This window comes from Mytilus trossulus, chromosome 4 (genome assembly GCF_036588685.1).
Source record: "Mytilus trossulus isolate FHL-02 chromosome 4, PNRI_Mtr1.1.1.hap1, whole genome shotgun sequence".
Classification (NCBI taxonomy): domain Eukaryota; kingdom Metazoa; phylum Mollusca; class Bivalvia; order Mytilida; family Mytilidae; genus Mytilus; species Mytilus trossulus.
The window spans coordinates 62,056,120-62,078,700 of record NC_086376.1 but is presented as its reverse complement, the minus strand read 5'-3'; the positions used below and the strand labels follow the sequence as shown (position 1 = coordinate 62,078,700).

At 32.1% G+C, this 22,581-nt stretch overlaps 2 protein-coding genes across 2 annotated transcripts; both read left to right on the top strand.

Moving 5' to 3' along the window:
* Positions 1-8,384: 8,384 nt before the first annotated feature.
* Positions 8,385-15,430, top strand: LOC134714071 (uncharacterized). The gene is made up of 3 exons (XM_063575319.1): positions 8,385-8,499; positions 14,768-14,882; positions 15,287-15,430. Exons 1-3 carry the CDS (start codon positions 8,397-8,399, stop codon positions 15,420-15,422), a joined length of 354 nt encoding a protein of 117 aa, XP_063431389.1. The 5' UTR covers positions 8,385-8,396; the 3' UTR covers positions 15,423-15,430.
* A 1,217-nt stretch (positions 15,431-16,647) lies between these two features.
* Positions 16,648-18,890, top strand: LOC134715705 (uncharacterized). Its single transcript, XM_063578059.1, has 3 exons — positions 16,648-16,825; positions 17,987-18,101; positions 18,485-18,890. The coding sequence occupies exons 1-3, from the start codon at positions 16,729-16,731 to the stop codon at positions 18,612-18,614; spliced, it is 342 nt and encodes a 113-aa protein (XP_063434129.1). The 5' UTR covers positions 16,648-16,728; the 3' UTR covers positions 18,615-18,890.
* Positions 18,891-22,581: the final 3,691 nt, after the last annotated feature.

Genomic DNA, 22,581 nt, shown 5'->3' with positions numbered 1-22,581 from the left:
TGGTGTACAGGAAGGCAACAGTAGTAAATAGTCATAAATCGATTAAGAGAAAACAACGCCAGGTTACAAACTAAAAACGAGGGAAACACATCAACTACATGAGGAAACACTGTACTGCAAATAAAAAACCCAACCAACTCAAAAATTCATATAAATGGACTGCTTGATAACAAATGTCATATTCCTGAATTGGTACAGGACATTTGTATAAAAAATACGGTGAGTTGAACATGGTGTTATGGCTGGCCAAATCTCCATATGGAACCGGTAAAAAATGCCGCTAAAAATGTGTGCACTGTCAACGCTTTTACAACCCTAAATTAAACTTATTCAATTTCATTTTGAAATTATTGTTTACTTCAGACTAACTCAGATTGCTGTTAGTCAGTCAAAATAACGTATTATAATGAAACACATGAAATGTAACTATACAGTTCTATAGAACGAGATTCAAAACATCACAATATATCTAGCTCTAAATAGACCAAATCTGAACACATTGTTATCAAATTAAATTGTAAAGAACACAAAAAACTTTTGCAGAGAAAACATCTAAAGATATATTAAGTAAAGACAACCACTGACAATAGTCATGGAGATAGATCGATTGATTATCTTTATTTTCAATATTTTACCGAAGCTTTATATTTGCCAAAAAAAAAGAGAAACTTGTCACAAGAAATGAACAACATATGAACTACAAAATACTATTTATGCAAACAAATGGAAACAAAAGGCATATTTGTATATACATTGATATCTAAATGATACTTTTTTCGATGATAACTATTGATTATAATATGACATTGATAAAATTTCAGTATACAAAATGAAATGTATTCTTACATAGTATTAATAAAAAAAAATGAAGATCCAAGCAGCATAACACGTGTTTCTGTTGTAAGATTGAAAATTTACATAAAATATGTAATACCCATCAGTTAGGCTACAACTATGCCGTCTTAATCTTGTTAAAAAGAGCAAACAGCTTGCTGAAATTATAAATCATCAACACATCCAAATAGCATACTAGTATTCTTTTTTTGCTCCGAATGCTTTATTTTACATAATTAAATGTTGAGTGACATCAGGGGAATGACAGCCACACAAATAACATTGGCCATCATTTATTTTGGTGGGGTTCTTGTTACTGAGTCTTAAGTTTTCTATGCTATGTCTTGTGTACTAATATACGTGTGTTTTTTTCCCTTTTTTTAGCACTGGCGTTGTCAGTTTATTTTCGATCCATGAGTTTAAATGTCCTTCAGGTATTAATATCTTTTGCCCCTCTTATATTGACATTGAGCCAAATTTTAGACGAAAGCTAGGCGAAAAAGTCTGTGAATAATTATATGTCGTGACTTTTGTAATTTAGACGAAGTTATGGTCCACTTTATTTAGATTTTCTTCTCGCATTGCAACTGACTGACTCCCAATTTTATACCAAATATTTTGTATCTCTAAGATTAAAAGATCATCAATATAACTATCAAGAAAGTAAAACATGACAAAGTTAACAATATAAATTCAAATGTTATTGGTCATTTATATTTAACATATTTATCGTGGCCATCTTTTCCGACATGTATATACTTTTAAACATTTGAACGGCTATTCCAGTCATTGATTTCTACAATTTAAATAAACCCCGTCTTCAGATATACGACTAAAAGCTTTGGCAATGACTAAAATGTGTCTACAAATATTGCAAATTGTTACGAGTAATGTTCAATATAGTAACTAATTGATTCTTTGAATGTAAATGTTGCAGTAAATTGGCGGGTTTGAAAATAAAACGTAGTAAATATATACAGTAGGAATAGATACATTTTTACCTAAACAAAACAACATTGTAAGTCATGACAAAAAATATTGGTTTTGTTCTGCATTCTTTTCCAAACCGTTTTAATACTAGTATAATGAGTTTTAAAAAAAGACTGTTAAAATTAATTTTAATTTCGCAGTACTTATTTGATACTGTTGAGTCTAGTTTTTTCTTTATTACTTCTTAATACGGTGTAATAACGATATCATGTCTAAAAGAAACAAGCAATTATTCGATTTTCAAATTATATTAAAGAGTAAACACAAACATGATACCACTTGATAGCTGCAATAAATTTTGTGCTCGATAGCTGTACAATCTGGTCCAATGGCTTACTTTATCTTTAAAGTGTTTATTATATGTTTACAAATCTCCTCAAAATGAATTATTTTTACAAGGCTATTATTAAGGGCTAATATGTTTATACTTTCGACGGAATGTCATGGAATTGTTTTTTTTTATTATTAAAACAGTCAGTTACCAGTTCAAAGTTCTACTGCTGTTTTTGTCCTTTACACCTTGCAACTCTTTTTGTTCGAAGTGACAGTTAGTATGATCAGTATGCTGTAGTTTCTTATTGACAACATATTTGTTGAATTTGAAGGTTGACTTTTTCAATATGTTGGCAAACCTAAGGGAACGAACAGTGCGCCTATCCTTGTCGACATCTTTTCATTTCATATGAGTCAAAGTTCCGTTAAACACTTGTCAATAACAAGAAGATCAAAGAAGCCAGATCCTTTAATTTCACATTCAGAAAATGATGATGTTCTTTCCAATAACAATCCAAATTTTGGGTTCCATTAATATATCCTACCGAACTAAAAAAAAATAACGCGGCTTTCTCTGTCTCTGTCTCCGTTTTAGACTTATACTTCGAGTTTGACATTAGCAGTCAGCACAGAGTCTATGACAAACGAGACTATGTTAATTTTGAAATGATTAATTTCTACCACCTAAGTAGCAGTATACTAACTTCATCTGCATATGGGATATATATTTCTCAACTCATTTGGTATTCAAAAGCTTGCAGCTGCTACTCAGAATAAATAATACCTGGTTTTGAGGTATCGACTCTAGGTACCGACGTTGTTTGTCTAAAGTGTATCTTTTATTGGCTTTGAATTACTATTACTGTTAAGCCTATATTTGGCATATCCATTTGAAGTGGTTATGTACTGATACCTCCAGTCGTTGTATTATTGTGCTATGGTAATTTTTTGTATTCATATTTTTGGTTTTGTAAATGTGCTTCGTCTATATGCCTTTTTGTTGGCATATTTGATTGTTTTTATAGTGATAAAGATTATATAACACAATGTTGACTGGTGTGCCCATATTTTTCACATATTTACCTAGTATCATGTATGTTTGGTTTTTTTCACACATCGTTGACAATATAATGGCATTTTATGCGACTGTCATACAAGTGGGAAGTTTAACTAGCTATAAAAGCAGTTTTCATCCACTTTTTTCAAAAAATTTACTTGTCAAGATAATGACAGTTTTTATCGATTCGTTTTATTTGTTTGATCTTTTGATTTTGCTATGTGCTTTGTAACTTTCCGTTTAGAATTTTCCTCGGATTTCAGTATTCTTTTGTATTTTACTTTTTAGTACGACTTTAGTTTTTCAAATAAGGTTTGAAGCACGATCGGAATGTCAAGCACGGAAAACATAAATTTGCCGCCATATGTAGCACAAAAAGTCATTTATAATCGGAAAGGAGAATCTTTTAAATGCATCTGCCATTGACCATTGCAGTGTATTTCTATTAAGGTTTTTATACATATTAATTCTACTTAGCAGATCAATATTTTTCAGTGTAATTTGGATAATAAATAGAAATTCTAATACAGTTTTATTTAACCTTTAATGTAGTCAACATCGCACAGGTCAATACCGATCATTACATACATTACAAAATAAAAAATCAATTCAACAAGAACTTACGTCTTGACGTATTACAAATTATATATCACACACCCTAAAATTAACAGTCGTACAATCTTTAAATAAATTGCATGACATGTACGTATTCATCATTGTCGCTATTTTGTGCATTTTTCCTTTGATCTTTTTTGTGATAATTTTCATATTATGCTTCTCGCTTGAGATGGAAAAATTAGCGCTAGAAACTAAGGAGGCCACGTGGCATTGCTAAAGAAATTGACATTGAAATTGACAACGTCGTCATAGGTAAAATAGCGATAAACAGATTATCATTGATCATCTCAACTCGATTGCTTTTCTCACTTTCGCTGTACCAGCTCAAGCGAGAAAATCAATCTTGTTGAGATAATCAACGACAATCTATAAATTACATAGTTCATATAAATCTAATATGAACAATATACTTTTTTTAATACTTAAGGAGGCTCGCGGGTACAAAAAAAATCAGCAAAAAATTAAACTTTTTTTTTTTCATTACAAACTTTATTAATTACACTATAAGTTATTACTTTATGATATGGTACAAGAAGTACCCAGACAAACCGATTTGGTTTGGCCACAGATGACTTTAGAAATGTTTATATCATCGAAAATTCTCCAAATTATCTTCCTTTGGTGCAAACATGTCATTTTTGACGTTTAAATTAAAATATATTTTTTTTAACTCATCGGTGACCTTTATTTTTTATAATTGTTATCAAACAAGCTATACACAAACTTAATTATTGTAAAATTTAAGCAATTTCTGTAATTAAGTTTTTTTTTATTTCGATATTACCAATATTTCTCTATTATTAGTCATTAACAAAAATGTATGCTTCTTTCATAGGCAGATTGTGAGCTTGAATGAACGGTGACCCCATAATTTTATTTTATATTTCTATTAGGTATAAGGTAAAGTTTAATCATAGAAAAGAATAGCAAAATCCAATATTAGAAAAAAAGTTGATTTCGACCCACGAGCCCCCTGAAGTCTACCCAAAATTGCACCCATTATGTCTTATTTTACTTTCTTTGATTGCCCCTTTTTGACCAAGTACTAGGATGTTCAACCACAGATGAGGTTAACTGTCGAACAAATATTAAACATTCTTATAGTAAAATGAACACCCCTTTTCGAATACGTTCTCACTTCAATTTAGTTTGTATCTGTCGGTACTTACGCTATATGCCCTACAAATCATTGAGCTGTTTCATCATCGGTAAATGTCTTAATTAGTCGCTTCATCTCGCGAAATGATTGTTCGTTTGGAAGTGTACGTACGGTAGAGTAATCAGACTACCTCCGAACTGTTAATGAGTTGTCTTCTTTATAAATGTCATTCTCATTAGATTTATTTCGTGTTCTATTTACATGTTTTTGGTTTCTCATTGTCACACATATTGTCTCTCGATGCATCTCTTTTCTTTTCTCATTAAGTACAATCGATGTATGATTATGTCGATTAAGTGTATTTGTAGATCGTTATTGAGAATGTTATCTTATTTCTCTTTTAACGAGTATGTATGACAGTATGTTAAATTACTTCAGCCTGAAGTTTCCAGTTTTATTCCGACTCACGTGGATTTAAAGTTCAATATTGGTTTATCTTTTTCGTGTTAAAGGTAAAATTAGAAAAATACTGAACTCCGAAAAAAAAATTGAAAACGGAAAGTCCTTATTCAAATGGCAAAATCAAAAGCACAAACACATCAAACGAATGCATAACAATTGTAATATTCCTGACTTATTTTATATATCTCAGTATGTATGGTCAGATTATGATTCCGTTTGTAAGAGAGAGTTGTTCCCTTTTTGTCAGTATGTTGTATTTATGTTTGTGACGTCATCTTTGGCTGATTAAAATGTAGAAAATGGAAGCAGATGTGTTTTTATATGTCCGAATATAATCGCCTCCATCCATGCTACCAGAGCTATTCCCCTAGTCTGTAGTACATGCACAGGAATTTTCTTATGTTGAAAATTGTATATTGAAGCAGGGCTTATGGCTAGCTAAACCTCTCACTTGTATGACAGTCGCATCAAATTCCATTATATTGACAACGATGAGTGAACAAAACAAACAGACATAAGTAAACATGTTAAAAATAAGGGTACATCAGTCAACATTGTGTTATAATCTTAATCACTAAGAAAACAAACAAATATCACTCACACCACATCTTCCTATATCTAAATATGTTACAAAGAGGCACAAAATGGCATAAAGACAAAGCATATAAGCAAAAATTATAGACAACAATACAAAATTATACACAAATTTACCATAGTTAATGTCACAATGACGGGATGTATAAGTACAGAGCCACGTCATATATGTATGAAAGAAATATAGCAAGGTATATAGTATGTAATAGAGTAACACCAAAAGTCTTTTTAACAAAGCACATGGGCAAAAATACGATAATTGTCATAAACAATAACCTAACAATTCCATTTATTGCTATATATTTTTTTAATTTGATCTTTGTACGTTCAATCCACCCATAAACAATTTAAAGACCTTAAGCACTGGGACTAGCTTAACCTCTCACTTGTATGACAGTCGCATCAAATTCCATTATATTGACAACGATGAGTGAACAAAACAAACAGACATAAGTAAACATGTTAAAAATAAGGGTACATCAGTCAACATTGTGTTATAATCTTAATCACTAAGAAAACAAACAAATATCACTCACACCACATCTTCCTATATCTAAATATGTTACAAAGAGGCACAAAATGGCATAAAGACAAAGCATATAAGCAAAAATTATAGACAACAATACAAAATTATACACAAATTTACCATAGTAAATGTCACAATGACGGGATGTATAAGTACAGAGCCACGTCATAATGTATGAAAGAAATATAGCAAGGTATATAGTATGTAATAGAGTAACACCAAAAGTCTTTTTAACAAAGCACATGGGCAAAAATACGAGAATTGTCATAAACAATAACCTAACGATTCCATTTATTGCTATATATTTTTTTAATTTGATCTTTGTACGTTCAATCCACCCATAAACAATTTAAAGACCTTAAGTACTGGGACTGAAAGAATAATTTCGTATTAACTCTGCAATAGGCGTAATGTTTTCTTTAGCACTGTGACTTAATTTTTAAAGCTTTTAGCGAGTTCGTCAATTTTGTCATTCATAGGTTTCCTGTTCCAGTTTATTATGGGTTCGATTTCTATAAACTCTGAAAAATCAATCGTATCTTATATCTTAGGTTCATCAGCTTTTCTTTTGCGTCCTTACACACATGGTCGTAAATCAGGAGAACTATGTACTCCTTTAAGATACTGATATATATATAAAATACCTTATATAGATAACGCCTTTTTTTCCCTTCTTCACATTATGGCTTGCTATTGTTAACCTGTGTTATTTCTACTAGCTATGTGTCTCTAAATGTTGGCCCTCGATTCCATAAGAAATAAAACTAGATTTGCCATTGCAAGCAATAGCAGATGGCACCCTTCCCCAATTGCCAGGTGAGCGGCAGCCATTTTGAAAATTACAAAGTCAAAGAGTTTATCTACACATTCATATTATCATTTTAGTTAAGTTTCAGTAAGTTTGGAGCATTTTGAAATTTTTGACATTTTTGCTGTTTCCATGGTTACGGCGGCCATTTTGAAAATTCCAACTTCAAAAGTCAACTCTGCTTATGCCATTGACCATTCCTGTAAAGTTTCATCCAGTTTGCAGCATTTTTATTTTTTTTGAAATTTTTGACCTTTTAGCAATGTTTCCATGGTAACAAGAGATATTTTGGAAATTCCAACTTCAAATGCCACATCTTCCATTGTTGCTCATCGTTACTGTGAAGTTTCCTGAAGTTTTGAGCATTTTCAGAATTTTGAAATTCTTAGTGTAGTTTCCATGGCAACATCGAAGTTCCAAAGAGTGCCAAATTCACCCAACACCTGTGTATAGTGGGCACCTACATTGAAAAAAAAAATATAATGATTCTGAGATAAAGCAGTTCAAAATCCAAACAGTTCACCAAAACTCAAAACTGGATTTTTTCACATTTGTTCTGTTTCCATGGAAACGGTAGCCATCTTGAAACATTCCATGTTTCCTGAAACTTTGCACATGGGGGTCCTCAATATAATAAATAATAAGACAAAAAGAAACGAACAATAACAATATGTCACCCCAACTCCGTTGAGGGTGCCATAATAATAAAAAAAAAAAAAAAACGTAGAATAACAATATGTCACCCCAACTCCGTTGAGGGTGCCATAACAAAGAATCGTTAAAACTACAAATATTGTTATCGAAAGATTATGCTACAAAGCTAGCCAAAACTTGATTATATTTAATTAAACATTGTAATGATATCATGGTGTGTATTTTTTTTTTTTTAAATCAAACATATAAAGCCAAAAAAATTCATTCCGTTTTTATTGTTTACACTATTCGTTTATGGGTTATGAGCGTACGTGCGTCCATTTGGCTTGGTAAAATTCTTTATCAAAGTATTTGATTTAGTACATGACAATGTTAAGGTTAGTTAAAAGTATCTTAACTACTCTGATGGAAAATACCACGAAGTCAAAAGATTATCTTATCTTTTAACCTTCCAATCCGAGCAAATCATTACAGCCTAAACATGAACATGGAGACAGCGAAAGTCCTGTCTTGTGCTATTATGATGTGTATCTTGGTACATATGGCGGATTCGTTCTGTAGACCTTATCCATCTACTGGGAATAGTATGTATTTTATCATTTATTATTTTGAACTTTATGGTTGAAGCTCTAAAAAAAACACTTTCTAATCGGGAATTATTTTTTGCGTACATTGCAAAAAAAAATTACAATGGTATTTTTCGTCAAAAAAAAAGAAAGAAGTTTTATGACGTAGAACACCAATTTAATAATAAAACAAGGTTCACTGTGTATCGCCACCGGAAATTGGGTACTAACGAAGCGGAGAGAAGTAGAAAAAAAGTAAACAAGTTAAGAATTCATTCAATTTAAAGCATTTCCACTCATTTGATGAGAGTGCCGCTTAAGAAATGATTTTCTGATATATAATTCTATGAATTATTAGGCCGACAAGTACAAAATTAATACAAGATTTTGTGTAATACTCCAAAACTTTCCACTTAGTACCGGGAAATTTCGAGGTCGATCGTCCTCTGTCGCCCCATTCTCAAGATATTGAACTGTTTTTCATTATTTTTCCAGACACGTTTTTCGATTATTATAGTGTGGCATGATATTTACTGAAATTTGTTGTCAAAAAGATGTATTTTAAAGAATATAGACCATAAAAAATAAAGTCTAGGGTACGGCAACTTGCTCGTGTTGACAAATTTACTGTATGGCAACTTGTTTTCAACTGTATGGCAACTTGCTAATTTTAGAATAGTTATTTACCGTCTTTTCAAAGAAAATAAAGTATTAAGTTCAAATATCTAAGGTGGGGGAAGGGGGTACCCTTTTATGTTAAACTGTTTTTGTCCTTTTTAAGGTTTTAATTTGTTTAAAAATTTTATTTGACTGATAAATTTTAAAAACTGTTAACTGTTTTCGACCCACTGTCTGTAATCTGTTTTGTTAAAATTTGCAATGTTGTTAACTGTTTATTTGAAATTGAGATTCCTGTTATCTGTTACTTAATACTTAAAGTGTTCACTGTTTTTGACATTATTTTCTCTGTTAACTGATATTAACTGTTATTTACTAGAATCACATCAAAATTTTCTGTTCATCTCTTTTTTTTACGTTGCTTCCGCAAAGGAGTGACATATTCAGCATATATGTAACTGTACATGTCTTTAAAAATCTTTGAGTATAGTAAGTTCTTAATAAAATTGAGAATGGAAATGAGGAAAATGTCAAAGAAACAGAAGCCCGACCTAATAGAAGAAACAACCCAACGTAACGATAAAATTATGCACTAGGGTGGGTGTCAATTCACAGATAGGGAAAAAATTTAAACACCCTCTTCCATTCCTTTCTAATAAATAAGGCTTACTATTTTAGTTATGCATGTGTATATTTATGGAAAGAGAAGCGTCCATAGATTTGATTTCCAATAGTAATAATGGTGAAATATAATCTTTTTTTGTGTGTAACAATGGCAACTATTAGCATTTATTTGATACCAAATATTGCAAAATAGGGGGTTGAACACGTCACAAAGATCTAAAAAATTTGGTCCAAAGGAAAATTTCAATTTTCAATCAATAAGAGTGATACCTTTCCTGAAACCATAGACATATATCTATCAAAAGGTAAAACAAATTAAATGCATTTCTACTGCTTTTACCATAAAATTAAATTGAAAAGATCGAGCGTCAAATCTTTGTTGAAAAACCATACAAAATTTCTAAATTTATGGCGGTACGGATAAGAACGTATGGACTTTCAAACTGAAAAATGTCTTATAAAACATGCTAAAAACAATATAAATGTTCTTATAAAACCACTAGGAAGGCTTTATTATTATTCAACTAAAAATCAATTCAATTGTTCAAAAACTTTCATATTTAGAAAATTCACCATGGCTATAATGCGAAACTAAACTTGTAACTGTGTATTGATATACCTGAAGCTGTTTCCTAAGTCAGCAATCATTTAACTACAAAAAGGGGGAAGAAGTTTAATGTTTGTTTCTTGAAACATATAAATGAACCAAAATTTAAAAAATGAAATAAATACAAGACTATATACAAATGTAGCAAAGGTTACGGACTCAAGTTGGGTCATGCAGGTCCAACAAATTCGGCAGTGTTAAACATATTTAGGGATATCTCATGCCCCTCTTTATACGTCTAACCAATGTAGTTATATATGCCTTCTATTTGTAATGTATCCAAAACGTTAAAAGGAAAGGCCACTTCTTATCCAGCTAAAACCTTGGTCAGTCCTATGATGAAAATAATTCAGATGTATATGGAACGTTTGATAAGTTATATTGACCCAGAGTACCTGGATGGAATTGTGAAAAATAAAGTACCTTTTCAATTTGCAATTCGTAAAATAACTGAACAGTGTGGCCTTGTAGAAGAGGCCGAAAATGAGGACTTGGTTCTCAAATTGATGTCAAATTTGCTAGTCTAAGACTTCAGAAATGTAAAGATGGACCAAGTTTTTTTTTTATATCAGCTCAGAGTTTTTAATTGGGACTTGGAGATGAAAGAGCGCTTAAATTTGTGACACCTTACATGTTACTTTCTGTTATATTCACTGGTTTTGATGATTTAAAATAAATATCAGTAAACCTTCGTAATTCCTTTTAATAAAATCATGTAAGCAATGAGTCGTACGAATACCCTGACTGAGATCAGATGAAACCATAATTTATAAGAGCCCTCGCCATAAAAAAAATCTTCGCGCCCCATAGTATTCACTCATTCTATCTGTTTGTTACACTTTCCTACGTCATGACGAAAACCCAAGTTTGCTACGACTGATTGACATAAAACATTTAATCAACAATATACATAAACAGAAGAAGCCTCCCTTTTGCTGTTTGAAGCAATTTCGATTATTCATGACATAGTCCTTTTATACTTGGAGTCAATCACTCCGTCTGCTTTTCCATCCGTTCAATTGTCTGTCCATGTGTCAATAAAAAAAATATGGTACTTGCTTGTGTCTTCTGAAAATAAGTCAGCTTTATAAATGACTCCTTATGTAGCTCAAGTTGGTATTTCTGCGAATTTGTACAGTGGTTGTCAAACTTTTGAATACATCAGTGAAGATATGCACTTCCCCTTTTCATTGCTTTTGGGTTCGTTTGGAAAAAAAGGTAAATTAAAGTTGCTGTTAACTCTTATCAGCATTTAAAATTTGTTGTTAACTGTTTTTGCCAAAATCGAGGTGTTGTTAACATGTTAACGGACCCCCTGTCCTCATCTAATTATGCATTGGTTAAAATGCTTTAGATAGAAAAAACAATTGCTTGACAGGATTTAAGAATAGATGTATGCAAATTATATATTTTTCAAAAAGAAACTGACAAGAAAATTAATTCGAAATGATTTCTTTCTTCTTACATTCGATGAAAACAAAGTATTCTGTCCGAATTCTCGATCCTGTGGTTCGATGGTTGTTTATTTTAAACAATATTTTATTCAAATAAATTGAATTGGATTGGGCAACAGGCATAGCCTATGTAAGCCCATGTCGTTTCTTCATCTCTATCTTATTTGTTGTTTTCATAAATTGTTTTATTACACTGTATATGAGTTAAGCCGTTAGTTTTCTTGTTGAGTCCTTCCACATTTTTCTGTCGGTGCTTTTTATAGCCGACTATAACATGTATAAGGTACGAGTTTTCGTTGTTGAAGGCCGTACGATAGCACATAATCGCTTGCATACACTTTATTTTATCCTGATGGATAGTTATCTTATTTGCTATCATACCACATCTCCACTGTTTTTATCTAAAAAAAAAAAAAAGCTAGCACCAAAAACAGATGAATGGACGGTTTATTTTATTTAACAAATAAGACAACAGTCGTTAGTAGTATAACGATATATAAATGTATTCAGGATAATATGGTTGAAAAAAAATTGTACAAAATCGAAAAGCGGTACGCAACGAGGCCTTCTGAACTGAATTAACGGCATATATTTAATAATATTTTATAAGTAAGACATTTTGTAATTTGTAAGCCCGTAAAGCTTTGATATCAACAAAATATCGTCACTTGATATTATCTAAACAGTGATTAATTTCCTCTTAAAATTATAATATATTGCAAGACGCCGTACAGGCAAAAGTTGTTATTTTGCAATTCGCCGTACAACGTTCTGCAATTCGCCGTACAACAAACAAACAATGTTTTTGTCCATATTCTTTAAAAAACATGTTTTTGACAACAAATTTCAGTAAATATCATGCCACACTATAATAATCGAAAAACGTGTCTGGAAAAATAATGAAAAACAGTTTAATATCTTGAGAATGGGGCGACAGAGGACGATCGACCTCGAAATGTTCCGGTACTAAGTGGAAAGTTTTGGAGTATTACACAAAATCTTGTATTAATTTTGTACTTGTCGGCCTAATAATTCATAGAATTATATATCAGAAAATCATTTCTTAAGCGGCACCCTCATCAAATGAGTGGAAATGCTTTAAATTGAATGAATTCTTAACTTGTTTACTTTTTTTTCTACTTCTCTCCGCTTCGTTAGTACCCAATTTCCGTTGGCGATGATACACAGTGAGGTTTAATCCACCATTTTCTACATTTTAAAATGCCTGTACCAAGTCTGGAATACGACAGTTCTTGTACATTCGGTTTTTGATGTGTTTTGTCATTTGATTTTGCCATGTGATTATGGACTTGTCCAAATTTGTTACGTGCCCTGTTTTGTGGTTTTGCAAGATGTCGCTTAGATTTTTTGCATATGACATCGAATAGTTTTTGCGCTTTAGAGAATTATCATGTTAAGGTGGCTCGGGACTTTTCGACTGCGCATAATATCACGCATGAATTACAAAAGTATTTTCGATATAATTTTTTTTTAATATTTAAATTTGATTGATTAGAAATGTTAAATCATTGTAGTTATGTGAATAATAGAATATTTTCGTTTTGATCCGTATTTGATAATGGATCAAAATGACATTCCATCCATTTTCACCATTTCCCCGCCAAAATTTGGGTTTTAAGGCAATATATATTTTTTTCCTTATCGGTGACCTATTTTTTTTTTATTTGCTCATTCTTTGAAGCTATATTTCAGCTTTATATATAACAGTTTTGGACCAAGTGTCATAGAACGTTTTTTTTGATAATCCGATAAAATGATGTCAACACTTCTATTTTCCCTATCACTTCATTGTAAAATGGTCCCTTTTACATACCTGTTTAAAAGTAAAATTTTGAGCAGAAATGGTCCGTGACACCCTATTTTTTTACGACCAATTTGATTTAATTTCTTTAAAGAATAAAATAACAAAAAATGCGGCACTTCTGATAGAAACTTTTAATAGGCCCCGAGCCACCTTAAGTCGAATACTTTTTATTGTAAGAGTTATCAACTTATCTCCTAAGACATTGTTTTCTTTGTGGTGATACCGCAAAAGAAAGCAAAACATTTATTTACCAAATTGCTCGCTATATCCATATACGACGACTCTATATAAGAGTTATTTCCCCGAATACATTTGAAGTAAGTGATATGCATTTGAAACTGGCAAACCACAAGCGATAGAGACCTATGGTCTGTTGGTTTGAGGTTCTTGGTCTTAAGCATAGAAAACTAGGTCAAGGTTTAAGATCAAGATAAAATTCTAAATATGGACTTTTCCTTGTTTCTTGATCCCCTCTGTTACTTTTAAAGATAGGCATAAAAGAACAAGACTAAGTGCAAAATGTTTGTCTAATTGTGATAAGGATATGATATATTTGGTCAAAAACAATTCAATGATTTCTTATAAGAGTTATTGGACCTGAAATGATTCAATATAAGGTTAATTGATTAATACTCCAACTTGGTACATGTTAAAGCCCTAGCGTCTTTTGCAAAGTGTTCTTTTTCATGCACGACGTTGAAAAAAATCAACAGGAAATCACCTTGAATAAACTGGAAGTAGCTTTTTTGCACTTATTCCATGGAAAAGTACTAAGAAACAATTAAAAAAAAAAATATACATATATAAACCTATCATTTGACAATGGAAGTGAATTTAACTAAACCGAAAGTACCTCATATCTCCAATATAAAATAGACACCATATATATTTGGAATCAGTGTAAATAAAGTTTGCATGGAAGACCGGAAGTGTCATTTTTTAATCCGGAAGTTGACAATTATCTCCCTTATTTCAGGCAAAAATATATAGAAACATATATTTATTGTATCAGTATAAAGAAACCTATCCTTGGACGCCACAAGTAACTTTTAGCAAGCCGAAAGTAGCTTCTCATCAATAATTTATAAAATTATGTGGAAAGACCTACAATTGTTGAACAATTGGTTTTTAATTATTTTATGATATATTTTTTTATAGATCCATCAAACTGTACTTATAAGGGTGTGGTCGTTGCTTTAAATAGTACACACACAGATTACAATATATGTACTGAAATTACATGCCAGGCAAATGGCTCTATGTTTATTTGTGGGTAAGTACAAGGGCAGTAGTTAAGTAAGTAAGTAAGTAATTAAGAAACATAATAAATTTATAATTATAAAAAAATATTATTACGAAATTATTTTTTCCAATTAAAACCAATATAGTATGGTTTGAACAGTGGCATTGTTACAAAAATTTAAATTAATGCGGAGATGATTATATTTTATTTACATTCACAAATTAACATTCGATTTTCAGAAGCTGTTAATCAAATGCATTATATGACACACTGAATGGTTTAACTAAACCGCAGTCGAATGAAGAGGACTAGGAGTTGATGGATAACACAGCTTTCATTGAATCAATTATAAGTTTACTATATTTTAACATAAGTTTTTTTTCTGTAATTTTGTTTCAATTATATAATATGTATAATATTATTTTACTGAATAGGATTGGTATCAACGCCGGTAGATCGTTACCACCGGATGGTTGTGTTACCATAAAGGGAGATAAATGTGAACGAAAGGTAGTTTATGCAAATGACCACACTAAAGAATGTCATTCTATGGAACCGATTCTTGGTTGATGATGAAGACACTTAATTGTATCAACGGTTACGCATTTACTTGCCTGTCGAATGTTGTATAAATGATAAATATTTAATTTCGTGTTGTTCTTTTTTGGTAAATTTAGGTTAAGAAATTAGAGACACACTTGTATGATTACTCACTGGTTCATCTACTGTATATTGTGTACTACGAATAAAAGTATGATTATTTTGAAGACATGCGTCATATGAAATTAAGATAAACAGTGAAACCTGTTTAACCCGAACCTCTTCGGGACTGAAGAATTTGTTCGGTTTCGGCAGATGCTCGGTTTTATCAGCTTCACAACGCATACAATTTTATATGACGGTTCTTAAGAACAATGTTTGGTTTATACAGGTTTCCGGTTTATACAGGGCTCGGTTTAGCCAGGTTTCACTGTAGATAATGGTATACATATGTAAATGAGACAGAAACTATAATAAAAATCAAATACTATGCATGCTATTTTCTATTCAAGGTTAATATACAAACTCAGACAGGTTACTGAAAAGAAACATTTCCAACTGAGGTCGTAGAGCAATCAATGTTTTTAGTATGAATTTTATCAGGAAATAATTACATTAGATGTATGTTTCATTATAATACTTTATTCTGATTGGCTAACTGCACATCACGTGTTATTCCGCGAGAAATTGCATCACTCAATAAAACTTTTCATTCATGATAACACGTGGTCCCACAATAAAGGGCACAGGTGAATAAAATAAAAAAAAATAAAAAAAAATCGTGTTTTCATGATCATAGCTAAAAAATGTAATTATAAGTATTGAATGCTTCTTTTTGTATAAACTTCATAGGGTTGTAAAAGCGTTGACCACGCTTCATACAAAATGTACTTCGGTCAACGCTTTTACACCCCAATGAATTTACAAAAAGAAGCATTCAATTCTTAAATAATGAAATCGTGAAAAGAACAATGAAATAAATTAATTGTACATCTATGTTCATACGGATTACGAAGTTAGACAAAACGTGAACGATATGTGGCAAACATACTCTTCAGAAGGACATTCCAAGAAATTCAAAGACAAACATGCGGTTTTCTTGGTCATATTTATTGACGTACATATATTTGATAATAGGATGTTGAAGAAAATAAAATGATTCATTGTAAACATTCCTGTTCAGATATATGCGTAACCGTGTTGCGTAGTGAGGTCAAGGGTCAAGAATTACAGATATACAATTTCCCTGTAGACAATCAATTTAACTTTGAAAAACATTCTTATCAAATATTACGTAATAATAGCTTATCTATACTTTATTTGAAACGGTTTTAAAATGGGAATGACAAAATGTGTATTATCCTTTGTGATTCTATTATGTTACGTCCATGTGATAATATCATTTTGTATGTATCAACTACCCAAAGATCACAGTATGTATATTTATTTCTTCTTTAATTTTTTCTTTCATTATTAATTTTTTTTTACAAACAATATTATAATAACATAAATTTACAATACATTGTAATTATATATCCCTGTACACGACACAGAGCGTGCGAGACAAAGAATAAATACAGTGGCCAATATTTCTTTATATTAGGGATATGTACACATTAAGACATAATTTGAAAGGTAGACACTGCGATGTAGATTGTCCATTATTATTGGAGGTAAATTATGACTCAGATTGGAAAAGATTGACATTTTGGATAGGGAAAATAAGTGCCTTGCAAAGGTTAAGACTTTTTTTGTACTGATGTCTAGTTTCCCTCCAAGAAATTGTACAATATTTTGGAATTAATAATGATTCACTCATAGGGTATCTACATCGAAAATAAACATTCGTTCTAAAACCAGCTGTTGCCGTGATACACGTTATGTTCTTTTCATATATTTTATGATGGTATGATACTTAAACCCTAACGGGAGGGATTACACTTATTCTTCATATGATGAAGACATAATCATTCAACCAGTTTAACATAGGTCTGGACTCTGGAGCTGGCATGTCAGTTACTGCTAGCTGTCCTTGGTTAATTAGTGTATAGTTGTCATTTTGCTTAGTTTCTTTTGTTACCTATTCTGACATCAGACTCGGGTCTTTTCCTGTGCTTATGACTGTGTGTTCGTTTTTCTACACTTACTAAAGGTATACAAAGGGGGCTGGTGAGATCTCACAAAACATGTTTATTCCGTCTCATTGTCGCGCCTTTCCCAAGTCAGGAGCCTCTGGTCTTGTTAGTCTTTTTACGTTTTTAATTTTAATTCACTTATGATTTATTTTTGTTTTAGTATGGCATAAATTCTCACTGGACTACTAGTATACACATATTTGTTTCAGGATCAGCTGAATCCTGCCTCCGCGTGAGGTATTTTCTCGCTATGTTGACTACCCATTGGTGGCCTTGGACTTCTTAATTCTCTTTGGTCGGGTTGTTATCTTTTTGACGCATACCTCATTTCCATTCTTAAATTTGTTAATGTTAAGCAGCTAAAACTAATTCTCTTGATTTAGAGTCAAATGCAGTGAATAAAAAAGTTGAAACTAAACGGTAACTTTAATAAGCATTGTTTCACAATTTTTTCCATAGATCCAAAGAACTGCACATACGAGGACAGAGTTGTTGCACTTGGTGACTCATTAGAAGATTTTGAGCGTTGCATTAGAATTGGATGCTCTGCTAACGGTGAAATGCATATTTGTGGGTAAGAAATCGTCCAAATTACACGTTTTATTCAAATTTGGTTTCGTTCTCTCGATGAAACATTTAGTTTTCTCATTCTAAAAAACATGCTTAAAAACGTAAATGAAGATATTAGAAAAAAAACAGCAATCATTTGAAATGGGAATCGTCTACATAATTGGAGAATATGGCTAGAGAACTAGAGCTTTTATGACACCCAAATAATATTCAACATAACCAAAACAGTTTACAATGATAAGAAAACAATGTAGATATATTCCGTTATTATTTGAATATTTATTTTCCTGATCCACGTAAACACTTAAAATAATTCAAAATCATTATAAAAGTTAAATTTTTTTATTCTAGTCAAATAACTTATTATATTCTTGTTTGTTTCTTCAGAATTGGAATAAACGCTGGTGTATTCCAGCCACCGCCAGGATGTAAAGTTATCAAGGGAGACAAATGTGCGCCTAAACTGGTGGACGTAAATGATAATAGTATAGAATGCCATCCAAAAGTCAACGAATAACACCAACTCCTTTAGATAAATCCATTTATAAATTCAGTTATTGCATTCATGGTTTAGCAATCATCATTAAAGTAGCAACATTTGATTATGATACATTAAACTCACCATAAGATTCAATCATTGATGAGGGAAGAAAGTTTTTCTTTTCTTATTTTGAAAAAAATATTGTGTATGTAAAAACGTCCAACAACCTGATACATGTACTAGTATAAGTTTTTATTATTGTTCAGTGCGAGGTCATTTCATGTACTATTAAAAAAACCACAAAAAAAAACCAATCGGAGCTTATGAATTTGCATTTAGGCAGCAACCATTAGATTTTCGGGGGAGGGGGCTATGTTTTTTTTTGGGAAAAAAAAGTTTGTTTCCAGTTCATGGAGAAAAAAATAATTTGTTTTTGATTCTGAGAAAACAAATTGTTTGTTTCACCCTCAGCTGCCACTATATGTACTGCTAAAATTGAAAGAAAAAAAATGTTTTCGACTTGTTGCGAAAAATACAGAAAATCAAATGGTTTCTGCCTTACATGGTCTGTATCAGAGTCATGAAGAACGAAATTAACAATTTTTATCACATATTTTGTACTGATATGCACGTTTTTGCATGGCTAATAATAGCCGGAAGTCAAGGTTGGTTATCAGCCCTCGGGGCCGATATCGATATCAGCCCTCGAAATCCATATATCAAGCCCCCGAGTTTAACTTCCGGTAACCTGTCACTCAAAGACTTTTTGTAAACAAGTTGAACACAATGCAAAGAAATTGAGAAAGTTACGATTCTGCTGTAGAAGAAAAAAGTACAAATCAACAGTGAAAATCACAAAAGTGTTCGTAAAACTTTGACGTCATACAAAATTTAGAAAATATATAAAGCCACACTGGAATGAGTAGCGATATAGGATTGTATTATATGTCTCTGTTTGAACTAATATATTTATTGTTAATTATTTCTTAAACTTTTCACAAAACGTTGTTTACCTACTGTGATACGATTTTTTTTTAACTCACAGTGATACCTTTTTTAGCTCATCTGGCCCAAAGGTCCAAGTGAGCTTTTCTCATCACTTTGCGTCCGGCGTCTGTCGTCGTCTGTCGTCGTCCGTCGTCGTCGTCCTGCGTCCGGCGTTAACTTTTACAAAAATCTTCTCCTCTGAAACTACTAGGCCAAATTAAACCAAACTTGGCCACAATCATCATTGGGGTATCTAGTTTAAAAATTGTGTCCGGTGACCTGGTCAACCAACCAAGATGGCCGCCATGGCTAAAAATAGAACATAGGGGTAAAATGCAGTTTTTGGCTTATAACTCAAAAACCAAAGCATTTAGAGCAATTCTGACATGGGGTAAAATTGTTTATCAGGTCAAGATCTATCTGCCCCGAAAATTTCAGATGAATCGAACAACCTGTTGTTGGGTTGCTACCCCTAAATTGGTAATTTTAAGAAAATTTTGCTGTTTTTGGTTATTATCTTGAAAAATATTATAGATAGAGATAAACTGTAAACAGCATTAATGTTCAGCAAAATAAGATTTACAAATAAGTCAACATGACCAAAATGGTCAAATGACCCCTTTAGGAGTTATTGCCCTTTATAGTCAATTTTTAACCATTTTTCGTAAATCTTAGTTATCTTTTACAAAAATCTTCTCCTCTGAAACTACTGCGCCATATTAAACCAAACTTGGCCACAATCATCATTGGGGTATCTAGTTTAAAAATTGTGTCCGTTGACCTGGTCAACCTACCAAGATGGCTGCCATGGCTAAAAATAGAACATGGGATAAAATGCAGTTTTTGGCTTATAACTCAAAAACAAAAGCATTAAGAGCAAAACTGGCATGGGTTAAATTGTTTATCAGGTCAAGATCTATCTGCCCTGAAAATTTCAGACGAATCGATAGTCAATTTTTAACAATTTTCATAAAATTTGTAAACACTTTCAACTGAAACTACTGGGCCAATCATTATAGATGGGGATATATGTACGCAGCAAGAATGTTCAGTAAAGTTAGATCTACAAACATATCACCATCACCAAAACACAATTTTGTCACGAATCCATCTGTGTCCTTTGTTGAATATTCACATATACAAATGTACCAAGGTGAGCGACACAGGCTCTTTAGAGCCTCTAGTTTTTTTTTTCGTTAAATATCTTTTTGATTTTTGAAGAAATATCAAACATAATTTGGTGTAAGTTATTTGTTTTCTCTTTCTTAAAAATATGTGATAAATAGATTATTACATGTCATTTTTCATATGGTCCATGGTATCAGCCCACGACCCATATCAAGCCCTCGGGCTAAAGCCCTCTGGCTTGATATGGGAGTCTAGGGCTGATACCAGGGCCATATGGAAAATGTCATGTAATAATCTATAAGTATTGTGACTATAAGCGTTATCAGAATAACATAACGGTAGTGACAACCAGAATGACAAGGCTGTGTGATGATGATGCCTTTTGTTTTGATAGTTTATCCTACTAAATTGTGTTCTTGTCTTTTTTTGCAAGGTTGCTCATCCGGATTTTTTTTATTCCTGCATTTAAAAAAAAACCACCATAGCCACCACGCCCCCACATCTCTCCCACCACGGTGACCTATAGTTGTTGATTTCTGGGCCATTTTGGTCTCTTGTGGAGAGTTGTCTCATTGACAATCATACCACATCTCCTTTTATTATGAATAAATAAAGGTTCGTTGAAGAATTATAGTTAAAAGTATGGAGTGATGACTGTATATCTTAAATTGAGAATGGAAACGGGAAATGTGTCAAAGAGATAAAAACCCGACCTAACAGAAAAGAAAAAAACAACCGAAGGCAACCAATGGGTCTTCGACACGGCGAAAATATCCCGCACGCAATGGCGGGAACATATTACAGTCATTTAGTCTGCTAGACACTTTTTCGAGACGGCATTGTTAATTAAAATTGATGAATTCAGGAACAACATTATCACCAGTTTAGTGTGCCTATCCCTGAGCGTTATATGGATTGGCTAGTGTAGATTAAAAGGAGAAGTACTGTAAACATATAGTTACTATGCAAATGAATGAGAGTGGCCTATTTCATTAATATGCAAATGAATGAGAGTGGCCTATTTCATAGTCACTTTGATATCGTTTACAGGTAGATGTTTCAGTGAAAGGGGGATAACCTAAATAAGGACTGATTTTATACTATAAGCTTTGGTCAGGAGAGTGGTCGTTTTATGCAGGGATTAAATAAATGAATCTTTAATAAAGGTTAAGTTATTGGAACTTAAATTAAAATTTTGAGAAATTACCGGGTTTAAAACAGCAGTCTTGTATCTATTTTAAAGAGTGCTATTGTTTTTAGCTCTGTAACTATGTTCATTTGGTATTTTCCACTTTTAATAAGATTAAAACCAGCTGATGACTCAAATTCAATGATCGTCTCTTTAAAGTTGGTATCTTCTCATCGTTTTATATGATTACCAAAGATGCTACTTATTGATGAGATAAAGTACACAGTGACGGATACAGCCATTTTAAAAAGGGGGGTCCCAACCCAGGACAAAGGGGGGAGGTAGTGTGGGTGTTCCAACTATATGTCCCCATTCAAATGCATTGATCGGCCAAAAAAAGGGGGGGGTCCAAACCCCCATCACCCCCTTGGTTTCGCCAATGGTACAATATTATTTACCTCAAATATCCCATATCCTTTAATGATGTTTAATGATGTTGTCCAATCATATTTTTTTTAGTTTTCCGGTCGATGTTGCAATGCTGACTTGTTGTTATCGTTTTTGTCATGGTGCTGTCTAGCCATTTTCAACATATTATTTTCATTTTTTTCTTTAACATTTTTAATCATTGATTCTATATACCAGACGTATTTCAAACAAAAAATGAAATTGCGACAGTGAATAATAACAAATTTATGATATTTATAGTTTCTTGAAGATTTAGAATTTGACTTATTTAAAAAAAAACCACTAGATAAT